This window comes from Nyctereutes procyonoides, unplaced genomic scaffold (assembly GCF_905146905.1).
Source record: "Nyctereutes procyonoides isolate TBG_1078 unplaced genomic scaffold, NYPRO_anot_genome, whole genome shotgun sequence".
Lineage (NCBI taxonomy): Eukaryota > Metazoa > Chordata > Mammalia > Carnivora > Canidae > Nyctereutes > Nyctereutes procyonoides.
Window position 1 is genome coordinate 54,173,948 of NW_026575133.1, and position 23,027 is coordinate 54,196,974.

General features: G+C 45.2%; 1 protein-coding gene across 3 annotated transcripts in view; it reads left to right on the forward strand.

The window, feature by feature from the left end:
- The window catches only part of DPYSL2 (dihydropyrimidinase like 2), a 140,566-nt gene that overhangs the window by 70,084 nt on the left and 47,455 nt on the right, over positions 1–23,027 (forward strand). For all 3 annotated transcript variants that reach the window (XM_055345923.1, XM_055345924.1, XM_055345925.1), the window contains exon 3: positions 1,791–1,975. In XM_055345923.1, the coding sequence (XP_055201898.1) occupies positions 1,791–1,975 (185 nt within the window). The remainder of the gene's footprint in view (positions 1–1,790; positions 1,976–23,027) is intronic.

Here is a 23,027-nt window from a genome sequence, read left to right on the forward strand (position 1 = left end):
AGTTCAAATACTTGGTTCATGATCTATTGAATACATCAAAGGTTTTCCTAGAACGTAGTTGTTTCAGTCGATTGCCCAATCGAAGACACAAACGTGGTGTACAGCCTCTTCTCTGAAGATAACACATCTGCTTTCTTAATTAAGAATCCAAGTTGCTGGGGCCAAAGGACACCAAATTGATCACCGAGTAACACACAAAGTACTGCTTCATCCTGAGGGAATTTTGGGTTTCATTCTGTAAGTGGCAACAAGCACAAAGAAGACTGCCCTTGTGCTTATTGTATATTGTGTGGCAGAGGAGAACGGACAGAGGGTTAAGTGAGCTGAGTCTATTGAGTATATACCAGTAGCCTCCTGCCCTCCTCAGTGGGGCAGCTCACAGGGCCCTGGAGAAGGAGCGCATCTGTTTATTTTATTTTATTTTTTTTTAAATTTTTATTTATTTATGATAGTCACAGAGAGAGAGAGAGGCAGAGACATAGGCAGAGGGAGAAGCAGGCTCTATGCACCGGGAGCCCGATGTGGGATTCGATCCCAGGTCTCCAGGATCGCGCCCTGGGCCAAAGGCAGGCGCCAAACCGCTGCACCACCCAGGGATCCCAACATCTGTTTAAAGACAAACACTGTAGCATATGACATCTTTTAAATAAGCAGCATTCATCAAGTGCTAGCAGCAAACCAGTTTGGAGGAGTGGAAAACTGAAGTGGACATGTCTGTTGCCTGGAAACTCACACCCTGATTTGTGAACCTAAAATAGGTCTTTACATTTCCACATTTAATGTTTTCTCCATGTGTGTTTGCTTGTGACATTCTCTGCTCCAGGCTCTCAAATACCATGACTTTCATGTTCCATTTTCCCCCAATTAAAAGGCAGCATGATACTGGCCTAGAAGTGAGCAAGCCTGTGTCCTATTTTTAGTCAACACTGATTTGTTTTAGAACTTTATCATCTCCTCCTTGATTACTTTTTCCTTCTGAAAAAACTAGTAGCGAGATGTAGCCCAGATGTTTTTTAAAAATTGGAAACAAATCCATGTCCCTCAACATAATATTAGTTGTTCTGTCCTTAGTATCTGAGTAACTGAGCACGTGCTTCCAAATTTTTTTTTTTTTTAAGATTTTATTTATTCACGAGAGACACAGAGAGAGGCAGAGACAGATAGAGGGAGAAGCAGGCTCCCTGCAGGGAGCCTGATGTAGGACTTGATCCCAGGACCCCAGGATCACGCCCTGAGCCAAAGGCAAATGCTCAACCACTGAGCCACCCAGGCACCCTGCTTCCAAATTTTTAAATAGTTGTAATCATTATGTTCCTCTCCCCCCCCCCCCTTGTTCTACTTCTAACCTTTCCACCCCTGTTTTCTCGGGGTTGAAAATAAATGTAAAGTATAACCAGGTGTGGAGAGAATTGCTATTTGATAATTAGTTCAGGTATATGTGTTACAGAGAAAGTGTTGGGGCCTTTTATATAAATATCTTGGGGCCTTGTTATCATTTGATCTTAGGGGTTTTTTTGGCAATTAAACCTCTTCAACCAGGGCTTCTGGTACTTTATTTAAATTTTGTTTTCGAAAAACTTTGTTTTGTTTTGTTCTAGTATGCTCTGCTTTGCCTCTTAGTTGGGAGTAGGGACTGGGGAAGCACACATAATATGAATATGAACAGTAATCCAAAAAGTCTGCAGAACCTAGGGAAGGATAGTATATGGCTTTGTGAAATGTCCTGTCAGATGCCATTTGGTTCAGGGATGGTTTATTGACAACTGTTATCATCCATCCTGTTTATTTAGGCAAATAGGGGAAAACCTGATTGTGCCAGGAGGGGTGAAGACCATTGAAGCCCATTCTAGGATGGTGATCCCTGGAGGGATTGATGTCCATACCCGCTTCCAGATGCCTGACCAAGGAATGACCTCCGCTGATGACTTCTTTCAAGGCACCAAGGCAGCCCTGGCTGGTGGAACCACCATGATCAGTAAGATAGCTTAAAAATAATAATCTTAGAGCTTGGGAGCCATTATTATTTGAAAATGAGTCTTTGTTGTTTGATTCTTTCCTTCAAAAAGTTGCTGGACTGAACAGGGGATTGATTTACCTCAGAAGTGGGTGGGAGTGAGCCAACCATTTGTCTTGTGTCCTTGTCCTCATTTTCTGTCTGACTTGGAATCATCCAGTTGAACTTGAGAATATGGTTCTAGAGAATTGTGGTAGGGTAGAAGGAATGGCTTCTTGCTTCCACCTCTGGAATTTTTGTCTTCCTTAACCTGAAAATGTGATTTGATGGTGGTCACTTTAAACACACAGCGTTGGGAGCAATTGTTAAAGCTCTCAGTTTCAAGTCTTTGCTCCAAAGTATTTGAAATTTCATTTTTAAAGAATTCCCGAGGGTGCCTCTTCCTGGGATGAGGATGGGGTGCCATAAATGAAATGTGGAAGGCTGAACCTCTCTATTCCACTGCTAAGAAAATCAAATGGGAGGAATATATCCTGGCCTGGCTTTGACATAAATGAAATTGGGTGGTCCTGCTTGGAGAGGGAGCCACAGATATCATTAAGAGTCATTTAGATATGAAAATTGCTGGCACTAACAGCTGGGTATCCTTCATGCGTTGCTCCAAAGAATTCATGCTTTCCATTCAGCTGAATCTAAAGTGTTATTTCTTGGAGTCATAGCACACATGTTAAGAATTTGCTTGTAGAATGTCAGTTTCCAATGTGTCTCTTGATGTCCCTGTGACAGATCTTATTTTGTCTTTGAGAAGGTGGGCAAGCTACACACAGCGGCCCATCACACACATAGGTTAAAAAAAAAAAAAGTTTATCTGAGAGCGAAGGTAAATACATAGTCTTTAAAACTTACAGTTCAATTCAGAAGAGGGTCAAAGTAGAAAGAACTCAGCTATTTTTATACTTTAGAGAAATCTACTGCTTGTTTTTTAGAACAGTGGTCTTTTACCCTTATAACTTCAGGGTCTCAGCTTCCTTTTTTTAATCCTACTGCCCCAGGGGAACATTGCCTTGCCTTCCCCTCTTCGTCTGATCCTCCCTTGCATTTTAAATTGTATGTCCCTGGTCTTCTGTCAGTCCTGGTCTTCAGAATGATTGAAGGATCAGGGAATGTTCTCTCCTGTTCAGCTTTCCAATGACACAGCCTGCAGATTTAAGCCTTGTTACCTCTTTTTTTTTTTTGCGGGGCACATCACCTTCTAACCCAGTGGGGGCTACTCAAGGTGGGGGTGATCCTCCACACACACCTCAGGACCCTGACCTGGAGAAGGCTGCCATTTTGTCCATGGTATCTGTTAGGACTCACTTGGTACTGGTGGGCATTGCTACCTATCCTCCAGAGCCGGCTGCAGAGCCACAGTAGAGCTTTGAGGAGCACAGGCTGCTTGGGTATAAGCCTGCAGGGCCAAACCAAGGTTTATAACCTGTCTCCGTCTAGAGTTCACATGAGGGGCCTGTAGGCCCCCACATTGGTCACAGAGTGTTAATAAGCCACAAATAATATTCCTGAGCGAGTAGTCAGGGATGTCTCCTTGGAGGGATTGCTGGGCAGGAGCCCTCCACGGGGGAGAGGCTGCTAGCCAGGTGTCTGGCGTTCTGGTCTCCCTCCAGCATTTACTTGCTGTGTGACTGTGGGCCAGTCACCTCACTTAGCGGGGCTGCTCAATGTGCACAGTGAAGAATATGCACCATATGACCCTGGATATCCCTCTCAGCTCCCCACACCTGGTTCACTGAGCTCAGGGACCGTTTGCCTTTGATCAAATGCACTTCGCTCAGCAGATGCATAAAAACTGTTTTCTCTTAGACTTACTTGAAAGACCCCATCATTCTGTTTTCTCCTCTCTTGTGTCCTTGAATGTGCCTTCCACTCCTTACATGTGACCTGTGACCCATTCTTTGGCCTCATTTTCTTTTTTTTTTTCTTAATAAAGTTTTTATTTATTTATTGATGAGAGACACAGAGAGAGGGGCAGAGGCACAAGCAGAGGGAGAAAGAGGCTCCCTGCAAGGAGCCCAATTTGGTACTTGATCCTGGATCTTGGGGTTACGCCCTGAGCCGAAGGCATACGCCAACCGCCACCAACTGCCGAGCCACCCAGGTGTCCTGCGATCATGTTTTAATGTAGGGTTTGTGATGCAGTCAGGCCAAAAAGTAGGGGAATTCAATGAGCAAACCTCAAAGAGTGAAAGTAATCAGCGGTGGTGGGGATATGGTTGGAGTTGTCACATCCCAAACTCCACTGCTTTTATAGCCTGATAAAAATATTCCTTACAAATAACCACCCATGGTTACTGACGTCTGTATAATTCCCACTGGCCTGCCCGTCTCTCAAGATGTAAGTGGTAATAATACAGGTTTGAGGAAATCAGGATTTTTTCTGCTTGCTGGTCATGCATTCTGCATTGCTTCCAGTGAGCGCCCGGCACAGGGGCACTTTGCGGAGACTATTTTGCAAAGAGGGAGAGCTAACTTGATGTGACTTTGTTGGTACCTTTGACCTGCTCCTGCATGGAGACTGTAGCGTCTTCAGTGAGTATTGAGGCCAAAAGGAAATGCTTAGGGCACTTGCAAAGATTCGGGTGAAAACTTGGAGGAACAAGCCATCAAAGTAAATCAGTGCACCACTGCCCACACCCCTTTGCTCCCATCTTCTCGCATTGCTACAAGCACATGCCCTTTGCTGCGTGCTTCCCAGGTCCGTCTGAACCAGCACTGCCCAAGGTGCAAATGTAGCAGAGCAGTCCAAGTTTAAGAATGGAGGTGACGCGTCAGCAGCAGAAAATAATATTATTGCCATTAAACAGAGCCTCCCATTGAGAATGGCACAAGGAGATCTTTGTAAGGGGCATTCAGTGCGGGGCAACTTTGCCCTTTCCATCCAGGGATGGGTGGGCGGAGCCTCCAGACATGCCCTGCAGGAAGCTTCTAGACTGGCTGAGGGGTCAGGGAGGTGGCGGGAGTTGCAGCTTGGGGAAAATGCTGCTGGCTCCCTGGGAGCTTTATGATCATCAGAGTTAAGACCCAGCATCTCCTGGGAAGCAGATGGGAATGGTTACCTCCATTTTATAGAGGGGAAATCTGAGGCTAGGGGGAAGGGCGTTATTTGCTGACACCCTGTGTGTTGGTATAAGTGGCAGGTGTAGACAATACACCTACATTTCCGGCTCTACCATCTGCCAGTTGTGTGACTTTAAGCCTCAGTGGTCTCATCTGCAAAATGGGTAAAGTTGTTACAAAGGTTGACTTGGAGACATTGGAACAGTACTTGGATATGGTAAGTTAAAATTATTCCATCTCATCTCTGGATCTCTACTTCACTAATAGAGCCAGAGAAAAGAGCTCCAGCTGCAGGAGGGAGCGGGGTTCTCCAAGTGTGGTCATCAGATTGTGTACTCCAGTGTCACCTGCGTGCATTTTAAACTGTGCAACTTCTTGGGCTCCACCCAACCTACTGAAGTAGAGAGTGTGCTGGTGGCACCTGTGAACTTGTGTTTGAATCTGGTGATTGTCACATGCACTTGAGCTGTTTGTGAGTACGGATCTCAGGGATCCAAGCCAGATCTCTGCATTCTAGATGTCCAAGGGCCAGGAGCCACAGCTCAGAGAAGAGAGCCTGACTCTCACTTCTGCTAACCTGAACTGCAGGCTCTCTGGAGGGGCGGAGCCCCAACACCATACAGCAGAGACCGGGGCGGGACTTGAGTACAGAGAAGCGAGGACAGACTGCTGCTGCTGAGGGCTGGTGAGCACTGGAAGGGGCCTCTCTGAGTTCTGGACTTGTCACCTTTTAGATGCGGGCCCACTGGATGTGCCTCAGGCATCTCCCATCTAGCCATCCCTCTCTTTTGGTGCCCAACTCCAGACAGGGTGTTTGTCACAGTCATGCTGGTTCGAACCCATAAAGTCACCCTGTGCGGATTTGGGAGGATTTCATCTCTGTTTGATCTCTTGCACCCACTCCACGACTGCAACTGATGCATTCATACTTTTGTTGTCTGTACTGGATTTTTGCCCCAGCCTCCTGAAGAGTCTCACTTGCCTCTGGGATCCTCTCTCTACAGCCTGCATATCTCCTTGCATCCTGGGCTCTTTGTCTGGCATGGTGGGCATCATGCCATCTCCCTCCGGTGAAGCCCTCTGGCTCTCTCTTATCTGGAGAACTCAGCTCAAGCAACAGAGCCCTCACAACCTGACTCAGTCCTGATGCTCCAGGCTGGACTCATGTTGTCACCTCAGCCAGGGATGCCCTTACCTTCTTTTCTTTGCCTCTGGGAATCTTAATTACCCTTCAAGGGCCAGCTAGGTGTTACCTCTGTCCTAGAGCTCCCCCAGAGCCCCGTTCACTGTAATATACCGCGGCCTCTTTGTCCCTTGGCAGACACTGGGTTTTTATCCCATGGCCAGTATGGCATCCATCCTGTGTTACAGCTTGATCAAGACCTCTTTCATTTGAGTACTCCCCACCCACCCAGCAGTATCTCCCCCCTCAGGTGCTCCACTGATGGCTTCCAGTTGAATGAATGAGTGAATGAATGAATGAATGAATGAATGAATGGAGACTCTAAGGGGACTTGGTTTCATGCTTCATCTGAGCGTGATGCCAGAGGACTGAGAATCCTGGGGTGGGGTTAGCATGTCTGAGGTCCATCACGGTCATTTCAACTGAAGCAGATATCTCCAGAGGTGATCCCTTGTGTCTGCTGCCCCCACCCCGTAGTCACCCAGGGCAGCAGTTGAGGGAGGGCAACATATGAGGGGAGAGCCTGGGGCCCATGCATCAGCCTAAGGTTGTGATCAGGGGCAGTTCCCTCCTCCCCCTCCGCCTGGACTGTTCTTTCAGGAGGAGGCAGGGTAGCACACACTCACGCGGTCCTCCTGTGGGAGATTGTGGGACATTGGGCAGTCATACCCTGACACACCTTGGGCAGGTCCGTCCCAGTCCTTTCTGGAGAGTCTTGCCTCTGGAGGCTGGAGGCCTGACGGAAAGGCGAGGAGGCTTCCCACGGCCCTGCTGGCTGGGCTTTCCTCAGGAGACGTGGCTCCGAGTGTCACTGTGGTACATTCACTGCTTGTCATTTTTTCATCCATGTGGCATTTGGGTTGACTCCCTGCTTCTGATGAGTACACATGTGTGAACACACACACACACTATAATATAAATCGCCTGTAATTGATACTTTGATTATTCCCTTTGCACCATTCATTTGACTCGGGTTAGAAAGTGTTTACAAAAACGGCCGACCACATCAGACTAAAGTTTCAGAGTCCAGGACCAAAGTTGCGGCCACAGAATCTGGCCGCGGTCTGGCGATTAGAAAGCCACGTTAGCCGATGGGCTCTCGTCGCCTCTTGCCCTCCGCTGCTCTGTCTCCCCAGGCCCATGTGGGTGAGGTCACTGTGCGAGCAGACACCCAAGGGGCGGGGCCTGCGCAGGTGGCGCCATGACTCTCAGCCATGAACATCTGTCTACTCCGGGCAGGATTTTGGGTTGATCACCTAACACCTGCTGAGCAGAATGCAGGAAGGGAGGGGAAAGATGAGGAGACCCATTGGGTTGGGCTTGACCAGCCAGCCTTGTAGCCCTGTGGGTTTGGGGTAAGGCCCCTCTAGAAACAGAGGTATTCCCATTCGGGTCTCTAGGCCCTGTGGATATTGTCATGATTATCCTAATCTACTCGGGGGGTTCTTGCTGCCTTCTGGCTCTGAGAGCTGGCAGTTCCAACTTTGGAATTCATCCCCGCCTGCAAAGGGGGTGGTAGGCCTTTATCTCCTAAGAAGGCATCTGCATCCTCCATGATCCGGTTCTGGCTCTGTGTGTGAATGCTGTACACGGAGTTTGGGGAGTCTCAGTACTTGGATGCACCCAGAGCCTATTCTCTGGCTTCCCATAGAGTGGGATGTTTAGACTTTTGGGAGCTTCCTGTTGACTCTGTTGCCCACAATCCATAATGGCGGCTGGAGCCAGGAGTAGTAGCAGGGGAAGTGGAAACGTTGCACTCCAGCAAGGTCTTCCCAGTCTCCAGGTGTGAGGGATAGGCTTCAGGGGTCAGCATCCTGAGGGATCAGGGTTCCATGTGGCTATATAAGAGCCTGAATGACAGACATGTCCGAGGACACCCTTGCTCTGTGTCCTGGCTCTGTAAGCTGAGCAAAGATTTCTGGAGGGCACAGGTAATGCTGGATCCGATTGTACATGGCACCTTGCATACGTGGAAGCTGCCTTTGCTGGCTGCCTAATAAAGAGCTGAATGAATCTGGACCTACATCTGGACTGCATTGCTGCTTCTACCTTGATAGCTTCACATCATTGTCCTGGGACCACTCTTCTCATGTGAAATCCTACATGGACAGGCCTCCCCTCTCCCCCTTCCTGTCCCCTCTACCACCTGGCAGATACGGCTGATGAAGGTGGAGCTGCTCTGGCTGGAACAGTGGGCTGTGGGAGGGCCCAGGTCTTCGCCCCCTTTCTCACTGTGTACCCCATCTTGGCAGCCTTACTGCCTCTGGGGAATCCTTAGCGCTTGGGGAATCCTTAGTGCTTGGCGAAGCCTAGTTCGGAAACCACCCCATTCCATTACTGCCTTTTCCATTGCTTCCCTTCCCTACCTAGCCATGTGACTGCTCCCTGCCTAGCTCCATGTTAAGTTCTAGGAGAAAGGGTGTTCAATAAGAAGGGACTTACCCACTTGGTCATTTAAGAAACTCCTAACTGCACTGTAACTTTGGGGTGGTTTTGTGCAACATATCTTTTGGTTCAAGACAGGAATTGGGACAGAGCACCCATGTCACTTCTGTATAGGTTTGCACTGCTTTGCTTGGCCTTTCATGAAAGCCCATAATAGGTAAACATTCTGTCCTTGTTTGCAAAATTAATGATGCACAGTGTTTTAAAGGGAAAAATGCCTGTCTGAGGGAGTGGCTGGCCTAGGTGTTTGCGTTTTCCGACCTACCATTCATAGTTCTAGCCCACATCACTCCTTTTGGGCTGCTTTTCTCTTTTTTCCTCTTGGAGAAGACTTCCCTATTTCTTCTTGGAAAATGATTATTTATTTCTTTGGGTTTCGAGGGCTCTGCCTCTGACTTTTCTGCTCTTGTTGGGGGAAGCCATTTACCCAAATTTCTTGCTTTTAATCCATCCTAACTGCCATGGTAATGATAAAGGGTAATTACAGTGAGTAGAAATTAGAGTTCTTTCTGGTTAACCCATTTGGGAGGCAGCTCTCTTTGAATGTGACTAAATGTTCCCCTAATGATAGAGAGGATGCAGTGGGGGGCTGGGGTTCTGGCCGAGGCTGCCTGTCCAGGGAAGGGAATTTTGCAGTGAGCCAGAGCAGTAGTTACAAACCTCTGTGGCGCGCCTAGAATCCCCTGGGGACTCTTCATAAACTGCAGAGACCAGAACATCTGACTTAATTGTTCTTGGTGGCCTGGGCATTAGTTTTTTAAAAATTCCAGGTGATGGCTGGGGTTAAGAGCTGTGGATCTAGGTGCCTGTTCCAACAGCTGGTCTTCAGCTGAAACTGAATGAATATCTGTCAAGGTTTTCTTCCTTCTTTCCTCCCTTCCTCCCTTCCTCCCTCCCTCCCTTCTTTCCTTCCTTCCTTCCTTCCTTCCTTCCTTCCTTCCTTCCTTCCTCCCTCCCTCCCTCCCTCCCTCCCTCCCTCCCTTCCTTCCTTCCTTGTGAAGGGAGGGGGAGGGGGATTGCACTGTCATGACCTGGGGTGTGTGGATTTTGCAGCCAGCATGTGTCCTCCAGAAGCTAATGAAACATGGTGGGGCTGAGCTAATGTCACCAACAAGGGCCTCCCTTCAGTTGCTGTCCTTGGTTTGCTGGAAGATTGTACTTGGCTAATGCCCTAGTAGGGCACTGGTTAGGACTTGCAGAAGTGGGGTGAAAGGTAGGTGGGGAAGGAATGCTGAAGGTCAATGACAGGGGCTGGGATGGGGCCGGGATGGGGGTCTGGGATGGGGGTCTGGGATGGGGGCCTGGGACGGGGGGAGAGGGAAAGGCTGGAATGGGGGCTGGGATGAGTATTTGTTGTCCCTGGCCCCATGGGCCACCTGCTGGGCTGGTTTCCCTGAGAAAACCCTAGTGCCTTTAGATTGAATCAATAGTGTTTATGACCTAATCTCCCTCTAATGATAGGTCAGAACTGAAATCCTTCTTTGTGGGGAGCCTATGAGGGAGAACTCAAAAGAGCCTGGTAATAACATAGAATCAGAGACTTTAGGCAACTGTTCAGATTTTCTGTCCTGGCCTCTGTCTTCCCAGTGGGTGGAATTTACTGGACCATGCTTCAGAGGGCAACGCAACAGGGCTGGGGCAGCAGAGCTCCAAGGGGCCGAAGACCTCAGTTTAGTTTCCCTTTCTAGTACTCGCTGCTTGAGTATGGTCATGTGATACCTTAGTTCTAGATGGCAGTTTCCACGTCTAGAACATGGGGACAATGCTGTCCTGTACGTTGGACTTATGTGCACAAAGCAAGCAAGGTTGTTTGTACCACTCTTTGGAAATGATTATTGTGACACTTTTGGTACATGTGTGGATCTGTTGATCTATCTATCTACTTAAATACTCTATTGTGTGTCTGTCTCATCTCTGTGTCTGTCTTTCATTTATCTCCTCTCTCATCTCTGTATGTGACATCATCATCTTCTATTTATCTAGTCTGTATGTCTAGCTATCTAATCTCTTACCTAGCATCTAGATAAATCTATATTATCTGTCTGATGCATCTACGCAATTTAATATCTACCTACTTATCGAAGGGTCTGTCTATTGATGTGCTCTTCATCTCTCCTGCTCCAAGGGTGCAGTCACATGCCAGCTAATTCCAGATGGCTTATCTCCCTTTGCTGCCACTTGGTGAGTTCAAGGCTTATTTTGTCTTCAAGCCCTTTTGTAATGGACTTTGTATTCTGAACATAGTAAGAAGAACGACTATCTTGGGAAAACGACCATCTGTCTGTCTACCTATCTATGAAGCCCTCTAAAATGGCTGCTTACACAGACATTTAAAATTGTACTTTTCACTTTCCGCTCCACCTCCAAAAAATCACTGGAAAACTTGGAGCTCGAATTTCTTGACAACACACTCCACCCCACAGATGCAAAGCGATGTCACCAGGAAACAGCTCATCAAGTCAATAACTCTTGCTAGATTGGAATTCTCAGCCAAACAGGAATTCAGATGAGGCCAACTTTATACTTGGTTGTCACTGTGCTGTTGAACACCCAGGCCTCTCTGTTTCTTGTGGTGGATTCATTACAGTCTCTGCAAGGAGGTTGCATTTGTTGCTGAACCTGCAGAAACCCCTCCTTGCCCTCAGCTCACCGAGCTTCCCGTGCCCAGCCTAGAGTCATGCCCCTGGCATCGGAGACAAATTCCTCCTCAGTGGGTGTCCCACTTAGGAGGGCTTTAGCCATATAGAGCCCAACACTCAGAGCATGGTGGGAGAGTCTGGGCAGAATGCTGAGCTCTCTCCTCTCTGGGCAGGCATGGGGCATAACCTGTTTTTGACATCAAGTGAAAGGACCATGTCAGACCCCTTGGAGATGAAAGCACTGGTCCCTGATCCGTCATTGGCCAGTTCTGGCAGATATGAGTAGCTGCTTTTCCCTCAACTGGCACATCTCCTGCTGCTTTCATCCAGCTGGGAGTCTTTATTATTTATAATTTATTTATTTCTTGCGTGGATTCATTAGCTACAAAATCGTGGGTGACAAAATACAAGTGGAACAAACCCATTGTGAAGGCAAGAGGAGAATTTAGGTAGAAAACCAATCCCTGAGGGGTGGACAGATATTTTGGGGATACACAGAGCTCAGTGGAGGGGGGTGGAGTTAGTATTTTGGAGAAAATATAATTTTTGCTTTAGAATTTTATATGCAGATCCAACAGAGTGTTGCAGCTCGAGCCCAGGAGTGGTGGTATGTTTTAAGTGTCATTTTATGCCATTATATGGGGGCTTCAGCCCTATAGGTGGAATGGCCATTTCAGTTTTTGTCCAGGTGAATACACGTTTGGGAGCGAGAGGGGGTGCTCCTGAGGACAATGGAGTCAACCACGGTGGTCTCAGGTAAACCCAGATGAGCATCACTCTTCCTCTGAGGGGCTTGCCTTGAATTCTCTTGTCCTCAGATGAGCTTGAAAGTGAATGACCCAGTGGCTGCTCTCTGGACCATGCCACTGGCCTGCAAGGACTCGCAGGGCAGAGCTGCATGACTCTTTTGCACTTGAGATGGTTAGAAGAATGTGGGGTAACTCGGAGCGAGCAGGTAATTGGTGTTACTTATTGGGGCATAGGTGCCGGGCCAGCCCTACACATTCCATTTCTAGTCCTTCCATTAGCCCTGAAGATAGGTGGGCTTATGCTCATGCCATAAATTAGGAAGTGGGAAGCCCAGAGAAGCCAGGTGACTTGTATAAAGCCACGGGGCTTGTAAATGTTGGGACTGGGATTCTGAGCCAAGCTCTGGGCTGACGGCACTTGCAGATCACAGAATAAAAGGGTACTGTTTGCCTTTTAACAATTAAAAAGTGTGCTCATGAATGCTCCTCTGTGCCAGTGTTGTCGGGTGCTTCACAGATATCCCAGATGCAGCCCCCACCTAGAGTTTGTGGTCAGGCATTGGGCTGCTATCCATCCCCAAGGAACAGAAAGATTTTGGTATTAAAGCTTTATACTGCTCTTTGATCCAACTTTATTTACTTAATTAAATTTAAAAAAAATTATTTATTTGAGAGAGAGAGAGAAATCACAAGTAGGGGGAATGGCAGGCAGATGGAGAGGAAGAAGCCGATTCCCCTCTGAGCAGGGAGCCTGATGGGGGGGGGGGGGCTCCATCCCAGGACCCTGAGATCATGACCTGAGCCCAAAGCAGATGCTTAACCGACTGAGCCACCCAGATGCACCCCCAACTTTCATTTAAAATTATTTTTTCTATAGTATCCAGGGAGGGAGTGATCAGATAGTGACCATCTTCCTTAAGCAGGAGGCTGTGTCCAGTGGGGGAAGATGCTCACCACAATGGGGGTCGAGGGTATCTTGCTGTCCAACAGAAGCACTGGATTGATGCCCTAGATTCCCCCCCCCCATGTCCTGGGGTGTATCTGGAGAGCAATCGAGAGGAGTAACCGATGCCATGCATTCATCGGCTGAACTTACCCCTGGTTCTGGGAGGCCCAGGAGCTCTTTTCCATGTGGGGCCAGATTGTGCTGAGTCCTGTCACGCAAGCTGCTTCAAAGGTCTCCTTGCCCTTGCCTGGGCCTCGTCTTTCCTCCTTTTTCTGACTCACTTTGGCATGGTACCCTGCGAGGTTCACTGGGCTCAGCTCTTTGCAAGGCTGATTGGGAAACACCTCGGGCAGATGGCATTGTTTGAGGAGGACCAAGGACAGGGAGGAAAATCTGACAGTTTTTCCGAATTGAGATTGCTGTTCTGCACATTGTTTTTTCCTTTATGGAGATAATCCAAGGAGCACCATGAGGTGTAGTGGAAAGAATTTGAGGCCTACGCTTCTTGACGACATATCTTCATGACGCTAGGAATCCGAGACCTTAATTCTGGAATTGACCCTGCTGCATATTTATTAGCTCAGGCAGGTTGTCCCTTATTTCTGTCTTGGTTTTGTTGGTTTCCTGAAGGCCTGGATCAGACTTTCTTGCCTGCTGGGGTTGCAGAAAGGATTCAGTGGGGGCGATGTAGTTGATTGGGCTTGGGCAGGTTATGTTTGAGGGAGGAAGAATGGGCCCTACCAGCCCCATTTGCTCCTAACAGTTAATATCATGACACCTGGACACTGAAGTATTTGAAGGGATACATTTGTAGTGATTGACTTCAGCAGTTACCTCACATTTCATCATATATACATCTCTCCTTCCATTGAGATTCGCTCAAAATGGTCCGCATAACTCTGAAATCGTATTGTTTTGGACATTATAGCAGCACATCTTCTCCGTCACCTAAACTTCTTTTCTTGCTGAGAGCACTTAGCTCTGTTATTGGAGAGTTCTCCTCTGGCACCAGGAAACATAGTTTACATCTTACTTTGGGAAAGGAGGACTTGCTTTGCTGAATTTTATATCCTGCTTAGTGGGAAATTTAAGCTACCCAATCATTTTCTCCCTTATATTCTAGAAAAAGGCCCATTTGTTTAATTAGAAAAAGGTACTTTTAAATAATGGCTGGCTCCAAGGACAGGTAAAATTTTACACCGAAGTCTTTGTTACTGGGGGATGGAGAGTGCAAGCTCCAGGTGAGGGCTGTGTCTTAGAGATTGTTTACTGCTATCTCTTCACTTTGCAGCAGGGAATCCAGAGCTCAGGGGGTGGTGTGACCTTGGGGACAGGTCTGAGACTGCTGGTGTGCCCTTTCTCTCATGGGGCATGTTTATATCTGTACTAGCGTGCCCCGTGTACATTTTTGTTCACTACCAATGGTGAGTGCTGGCAGTTCACTCACTCTTAAGAAGAGAAGCTTTTCCACCATGCAAAGCTCATCTCTACAAGAAAGCTCACCTTCTGGAGACTAACTGAGCAAGGTATCATTCCTCTTTGTGGCAAAACGGGGGTTTTCATGGAATGGCAAGATATCTCAGCAAAAGACAGACTGGAAAGGCTGATAAAGAAGAAAGAGATTCCCCTCTCTAGGGAGATGGAAAATTTTTATTCAACTGTATTCCTGCTGCCTTTGGCTTGAGTGAATAGGCATATGACTTTCATTCTCAGTTGCAAGAGTCAGGTGATCCCGAAACCACATTCTGCGCAACATTTCTGTTTCTATGACATAAATCCCCGATTTCCATTGTCTCCTTGCCAGTTAAAAGTGGCCCCTAGCGACCGATGGGTTTTCCATCCATGACTGTGCCAGAAAATGTTATTTTCCTGATTGCATTCCCTCTTCATGGATTGGCTTGACCCTTGCCTTTTCCAATTCTCTTTGTCCTGAAGGCAGTTTGCAAAAAACCCCTGCCTATCCATTCTACTTGCACCTAAGAACTTCATCAAGAAAAGATGCTGTGTAAGAGTCTCATTAGTTAAAGGCTTCCTTCCTTCCTTCATTTGTTGATTCATTATTTATATGTTGGTTTGCACAAGCTATATTAACTCTCTAAAAGCTAAAAAAAAAAATGTATAATTTATAGGCCATAAAACTTACTCTTTTCAAGTGTTCAATTAAGTAGTTTTCTGTATATTCATAGAATTGTGCAACCATAACAACATCTGATGTCAGAACATTCTCACCACCTCCAAAAAGAAACCCCATACCAACTAGCAGCTATACCCGACCCCCAGCTCAGGCCAGAGACACTCAGCTACTCTCCATCTCGGTGGATTTGGACATGTCACATAAATGGAATTACATAACACGTGGCCTCTTTTGCATCTGGCTTCCTGCGTTCAGCAGAACGTTTTCAAGGCTCATGCGCGTCGTAGCATGAATTAGCACTTCATTCTTTTTTATGGCTGAGTAATAGTGTGTTGTATGGATAGACCACATTTCGCTTATCCATCGGCCAGTTGATGGCATTTGGATTGTTTCTACTCTGTGGCTGTTGTGAATGATACAATGTTCGTTGGTGGACAAGTTTGTGGGTGCACATATGTTTTCATTTGTCTTGGGTATATATTCAGGAGAGGGAGTGCTGGAGCTAATTCTATCTTTAACTTTCTGAGACCCTGCCAAACTTCTCCAGTGGCACCAATTTTCCGTTCCCACCAGCGGTGTAGGAAGGCTCCAATTTCTCCATACCCTTGCCAACACTTGTTATTGTCCGTTGTTTTTGCCCTAGCCATGTGGGGAGATGTTGAGGAGTGAGGTGGTATGTCATTGTGGTTTGACTTTAGGCTTTATTTTGAGGCCACTCTGCTTGTTCACTGACTCCTACTCACACTTCTCTTGATCTGTGATGTGAGAGCTTGGTTTTGAGTCTGTTTTCCTAGCCCTGCATAGGGGCACCTGATGTGACCAGTACAAGGATGCTCCTAGAAATGAATTAGAATACCTGGAATCAGATACACCCCCCCAAAAAAGCAGGGTTCACTGTCCTGGTTGGCTGCTGTGGTTGCCTCTGCCCCCTCTAGATTTGTTCTGGTCTCCCCACATGGTCCAGAGGGAGTCCTGTTCTGCTGCCTCTGTGACCATCCTTCATTGTGCTCTCCAGGGGGATGGGCAGGTAACTGCCCTGTGCTAGGGAGGGAAGTTGGCAGAGGCTCTTTAGCCTGCAGGCCTGGGGAACTCCTGGCTGAACTGGAAATCTCCCGGGCCAGTCTATTCCTGCCTAAGGTGGGCATCCCCCACTTCTCCATAGAACAGATAATTACCTTCTATGCTGATTGGTACAAGCCCTTTACACACAGCTGCTTTCTCCTGGGACCCTCCTTTTCACACTCCATAAGATAGACAGGGTGGGAAGTGTCCCCCACTTCCCACGAGGAAATTGCAGAATAGAGAGGTTAAGTGACTTGTCCAAGGCCACCCAACTGATACCAGGCCAAATGCAGACTCCTGTCCTGGTCATCTGGTGGCATGTTGCTGGGCCTCTGTCCTCGGGCAGGGGGACATCAGGCATGTGAACATGGTCTCAGTATGTGCTCTCGATTTGAAGTGCTCTCGATTTCTGATGTAACAGTAGTGAGGACCTGCTGGATCCGAGAACTGACAATATGGTGCTAGGTGGCTGCGGCTGCATTCATGTGGGCTGGTGGAGGGTGATAACGGGGATGTGGTTATTTCCCCAGTGCCATCACAGCTCTTACTTTGTTTAAACAAAGTTAATTAGCGTTGTGGTTTCTCTGGCTAAGAAAACCCTGTTCATTCATCCATTCAGCTGATGTTTCTTATGCCACGTGATAGATACCCATCTAGGCAGTAGAGCTGCAGATACGGTTCCTGTTCTCAAAGAACTTGCAGGCTACTGAGAAGAACCAACAAATAAAAGCTTACCATATAACGTGATCATCCCTATACTAAGGTTCAGGGGAACCTGAGGAGAAGAAATCTTTAAAATCTGCCTGAGAGGGTCAGGGGGAGACCTCCAGTGAGGCTTGAAGGCAGGTCAGGATTTGCCCTGGAGTCCAGTTGTGGGGCGGGCAGCAGGACGTGTCCAGCCAAAAGAGAGGCATGGATGAATGGATTGAGGCATGTGGGCTCTGGTAAATGAGAGTCTGGCATGCTTTAGAATTTACAAGTAAATCAGTATTGTTGGGTATTTAAATTTTTTTTTTTTTTTTTTTTAGCCTGCAGGGCATGGGGAGAGTCTAGAAGGAAGGGGAGTGGGGAGGAGAGGCCAGTGGAGAAGGGGACCACGGTAGAGAGCACCCTGTTGGTGCAGCAGGAGTGTTGCCACCTATCTCTGGGTCAGAGGGGAGCCCCTGCCACCTATTTTTTTTTTCTGCTCCTCTCCAAGTCTCTATTCCCTTCCATTTATTATCAAAATCCAGCCTGTCCTGTCCTAGGCAATGCTGAGAAACTCCAGGTTGTAGAGAGTCAGTTCCTGGAGGGTAGAACCAGGCCATTGATGGGAAACCTTCATTGTGCAAGGACAAGTCTTGGGGAGTTCCAGCCTTAGGCACGGGGTTGGTTGTAGGGAGCTGTGATGGAGAGATGGACTCTGGATTTGGCCGTATGGTGTTTGAATTCTCCCTTCACTTCACACCAGCTGGGCAAGCATTTTTTATTTCTCTGAGCCAGTTTTTTATTTCTTCCTTCTTTCCTTTTTAATTTATTTTCTTAAATTGCTCTAACACATACATGAAGTTGACCATTTTGACCATCTTTAAGTGTATAGCTCAGTGGCATTAAGTACGTTCACATTGTGTGTGACCGTCACCACCATCCACCTCCAGAACTTTTTTTATCTTCCCAACCTGAAGCTCTATACCTGTTAAACACTAGTTCTCTGATCCCCCTCCCCGCAACCCCCAACAACCACTATGCTACTTTCCGTGTCTATGAATTTGAAATTCATAGAATTTCATTGTGGGATTGTTGAATCAGACACATTTGTCTTTTTTGTGACTGGCTTATTGCACTCAGCTCAGTGTCTTCAAGGTCCATCCGTGTTGGTGCAGGTGTCAGAATTTCCTTCCTTTTAAAGGCTGAGTTCTAGTCCATTGTATGGATATTCCATATTTTTCAGTCTACTCATCCGTTGACGGGCACTTGGGTTGTTTCCACCTCTTGGCTATCGTGAGCAATCTTCTATGAGCAAGTATCTGTTGCAGTCCTTGATTTTAATCCTTTGGGATATATTCCCAGACATGGAGTTGCTGAATCATATGGTAATTCTTAGCCACATTCTTCTGATATGTAATATGAGGTTTCAAGGTTACTGTGCAGCTTACATTTGATAGATTATACAAACTGCTGAGTATATGCTTGGCACGCGATAAATGTTAATCCCTTCCTTTCTGAGAGGCACCTTCCATCCTCTCCTGAAAAATTTACCCTTTAAAACAAAAGCATTTTTAACTATTTTGATGAAAAATACCTCTTCAAAGTCACCTGGCCAGCTTAGTTGGTGGGAGCATGTGAATGTTGATCTCGGGGTCATGAGTTTGAGCCCTATGTTGGGCATAGAGTTTACTTAAAAAAAAAAAATATATATATATATATATATATATATATATATATATATATTTTAATTGCTGTTCTTATACACTTAAAAAAAATACCTCCTCAGGAGTAGTGCCTGGTCCCTTCTAAGTGAAGGGAATGGGACATAATTTAAGCCTCTCTTGATGGCTCTGTGTTATTACTAGGATCTGTTAGAGCGCTGTGCTGCTTTCAAAGAATTGTGTTTTAAACAACTCCCACAAATGGTCTCTAGCTGTTGGGAATATTTGTCTCCATTTCATAATTTTCCTGCCTCCTCCCTTCCTGTCTTTCTTAGCGGTGCTAGTGTATCTGACTGTGGTTGCCACCCTCCCTCATTTATGTTCATGTTTCAAGTCTTCCTTCTATTCGAGGACCAAAGGAGTGAGATCCTCACTGCTGTATGAAAGTAGAAAGAGACAGGTGTTGATTGAATTCTATAACCACCCTTCCCTGAGAGCAGTTTGTTTTGACGGAATAGAAGTATTTTTGGCAGTTTTAATGGAGTTTGAGTGAGGAATCAGGTGGCCAGATTTGGATAGATGTCCTTGTGCCTTGGAAATTATGCCAGGGAGGAGGTGAAAGCCAGGTGTGTATTCTCCCAGCTTTGAAGAGCAAGTGGACAGCTTCCATCTGGACGGTCTTGGAAGACTTCTTAGAGGAGAGGGAAATGGGCCCAGTTGGGGAAAGGGGTGGTGAATGAATGCATGGAGAATGTCAGAAGAAGCACAGAGCAAAGAGATCAGCTGCTGGCTGCCCCTTGAGCTCCATGGCAACTATGCTATGGCACTCCTTCACGGCAGGACCCAGGAAAAGTCTGACATCCGGCCATTTCTATTCTAACCCCCTCCCTGTCAAGTCTTGTATTTACCATAGGAAATAATTAACATTGTCTTCATTTGATCCAGTATCTTATATGTTTCTCAAAGGCATTTTTGTTCAGTTGTGGAAAGTGTGTAGAAGCTGCTATCTTCTCTTGCTTTGAACTTTAATTTTGCATCAAGTCTGTGGGCCATGGGGCTCAGGCAGGAGCACTAGTGCTGACCCACACATACTTCAATGTCTCCCTCCCTGCTAAGAGACCAGAATGCTAGTTATTATCTCCAGTTATTGTTCGGGAAGTCCTAGCTAATGTAATAAGACAAGAAAAATAAGTGGTAAAAATATTGGAAAAGAAAAAATAAAATGGATGTTATTTGTTAGATGGTCTTAAATATTCAAAGGAATTGACTGAAGGGAATATTCGATTTAAGAAGAAAGTTTATTAAGATGACCAGTTTAAAAATATATATTCAAAATTAACAGCTTTCTCATATGCCAGAAATAGCCAATTGGAAAATGTAATTTTAAGAATCCCATTCACAATGGGATTCTTAAAATTACAATAGCTATACAAAATATAAAATAACTGGGAATTATAAGAATACATTCTTAAATATGGAACCTGAGAGAAGACATTAATAAAAAAAAAAAAACACGTTAATGAATAGAAAGACCTAACACTATAAAGAAGTAAAATCCTTAGAGAGTAATCTATAAATTCAGTGTGATTCCAAGCAAAACCTCAAAAGGTATTTTATTTTTTGACACTTGACTAAATGATTCTGAAGTTCAGGTAAATCAACAGATATTAAAAGCCAAGAAAATATTTTATTTTATTTTATTTTTTGCCAAGAAAATATTTTAGAAGAAAATAATGAAGAAAGGCAGGAAGCTATGCTTAATGGGATATTTAAAAAAACTAAAAAATGTCATAATTCAAGTGGTAGGGACTAGCTCCAGAAAAGACATCTACATCAATGACATGAAGTAGAAAATTCATCAGTGGAACCAACTCTAAGTATTTAGCGTGTGAAAAAAGGAATATATCCAACTCATGGTGAAATGATGGCATAGTCATAATATTATGCTGGCATAGTTAACGATTTGAAAAACAAAGAAAGATAAATTCCTTACCTGACGTCCTATTTCCAAATACCTTTCAGATGGGTTAAGTTAAATTTAAACAACAAGGTCAAAATGAACAAGAAGAGAACACAGATGAAGAGTCCTGTACTTTATATATTTTATTGGAGGGAGAATCAGGTAAGACAGAGCACTTGACAATGTAGAAAGACTTCATCAGAGTAAACTAATTAAAAGGAACACCAGAAGTAGGAATTTAGATTTGCCAAATATGATAAAGGGTTGATGCATTGAAAATATGAAATCTTAACATTTTTTTAAAGATTTATTTATTCATGAGAGACACAGATTGAGAGAGAGAGAGGCAGAGACATAGGCAGAGGGAGAAGCAGGCTCCTCACAGGGAGCCTGATGTGGGACTCGATCCCAAATCCCAGGATCACAACCTGAGCGGAAGGCAGGCGCCCTATCACTGAGCCACCCAGGTGCCCCTTAACATTTCAATAAAAAGATGAACACTAATAGAAAAGCTAAGGGATATGAACATGATATTCACAAAAGAAGAAATAATTCTACCATTAAATTTATGAAAAAATATTCAATTGAATGAGTAATATAAAATATAAACTAACAATGAGCTAAGTTTTTGTTTTCTAAATTTTCTGATATTAAAAGGGATTATAATCCTTGTTGATGTGAAATGGGCACTCTTAAACTGCTGCTAGGTGCTCACTTTGGTATGGCCTTTCTGGAAGGTAGTAAAAAAATATCTAACAAGAGCTTTGACGATTTATAAGCAAGAGACACATCCCCTTTGACTCTGAAATATCCATCTGCAACATTTCCCTCTAAAGGTGTTCATTGTAACATTATGACGAGAAAAAAATTAAAAACAAGCTAAAAATGAGCAAAATAGATTGGTTAAGTAAATGATGGCCATCGAAAACGTAGTATGTAGTCATTAAAAAACCACAGTGGAAAATATTTATTAGTATGAACATGTTCGCAGTATATTGATGGAAGAAAGCAGACCATGATCACTATGTCCAATTTGATGCTATTTTTTTTAAAGAGCTTCACTGAAATATAATTTACATACTGTAAGTTATGTAAATTAGGGCACCACTTTTGTAAAGAATACATATGTGGGTGTGTTGGTGGGTGGGAGAAAAGATTGGGTAGACATACATCAGTGTATATTTTCTTTGGATGATGGAATTACAGAACATTTTGGGGTTTTCCTCAATTCTTTCTTGTTTTCCAGGTTATTGACATTTAAACACTTTTTCACTTAAAGGAATTTTATAAAAAGAAAAGTTTCCTTGGAACTCTCTTTTGCATCTGGGATATTATCTCTTACTCCTGTCATTCCTGGGGAGGAAGAGAGCATAATGTGAGGAAGTGTTTGAATTTTATGTACAGTGGCAGAGGCTGGCTTGTTTGTGAACTTTCAGCTACTCATACAGTTGTGAGGTTTAATGAAAGGCTCCCTAGGGATGCCTAGGTGGCTCTGTCGGTTGAGCATCCCAATCTTGATTTTGGCTCAGATCGTGATCTCAGGTTTGTGAGGTCAAGCCCTGTGTCCGGCTCCACGCTGAGGCATGGAGTTTGCTTGGGATTCTCTCTTTCTTTCTCTTTCTGCCCCTCCCCCACCACCCAACTTGCTCATGTGCACACACTCTCTCTTTTAACAAAAAAAAAAAAAAAAAAAAGCTCCTTGAACAGCTGGTTCCCTTATCAGGCTTAAACCTCATTGTCCAGATACATTGGCTGTTATTCAGAGTCTTATTAATCAACTAGGGGAAAAAGACCCATTGAACGGTTAGCCCTCAGCCTGAGATAGAGAGCACATGATGGTACAATGACCATAGTTCAGACTCCAGAGATGTTAGGCTATGTTTTTGAATTCAGTCCAGGTTCCTAGGAGGAAAACACCCGTCAATTATATTGGCTTTAGATAGGGCTCAGTCAACATATGACATCACCAACTCTTCTTTCCCTGCCCAACTTTCTTTGCAGGAGCTGCAAGGAAGACAGTTGTGCAACATTGGAATAAACAGAATAGATACCAGGCTCCTCATGCTTTTGTTTCTGGATTGAGCTCCAATCCAAGAGCTGATACATTCTTTTCCAGATACAGTGAGACTCTGTCATAGCAGCTTTGTACAAGGGTGGATTAGTTGAGTCCTGTGAACACATCAGTTCTTATTTGAACTAGGCACTCTTGTCTTTTTTATATAACTTGGTGCATGTGCATAAATGATGTCTTAAAATATAGTGGGCGTGAACATCACATCTTTTATTTCAGACCATATTTCCGCACAAAGATGATTATATTTAGGTCATAGGGTTTGTCAGATTATCTACTTAAATAGGAATGTAAACATGGCTGTTTCTTTAATTTGCTTCCTGTTTTTTCCTGTTGTTGACCTTGACCTTGGGTCTTTGGCTGTAGCATTTGACATAGTTCCACCCGTTATGTGAATACTGGGTTTCTCTTGGTCTCTAACT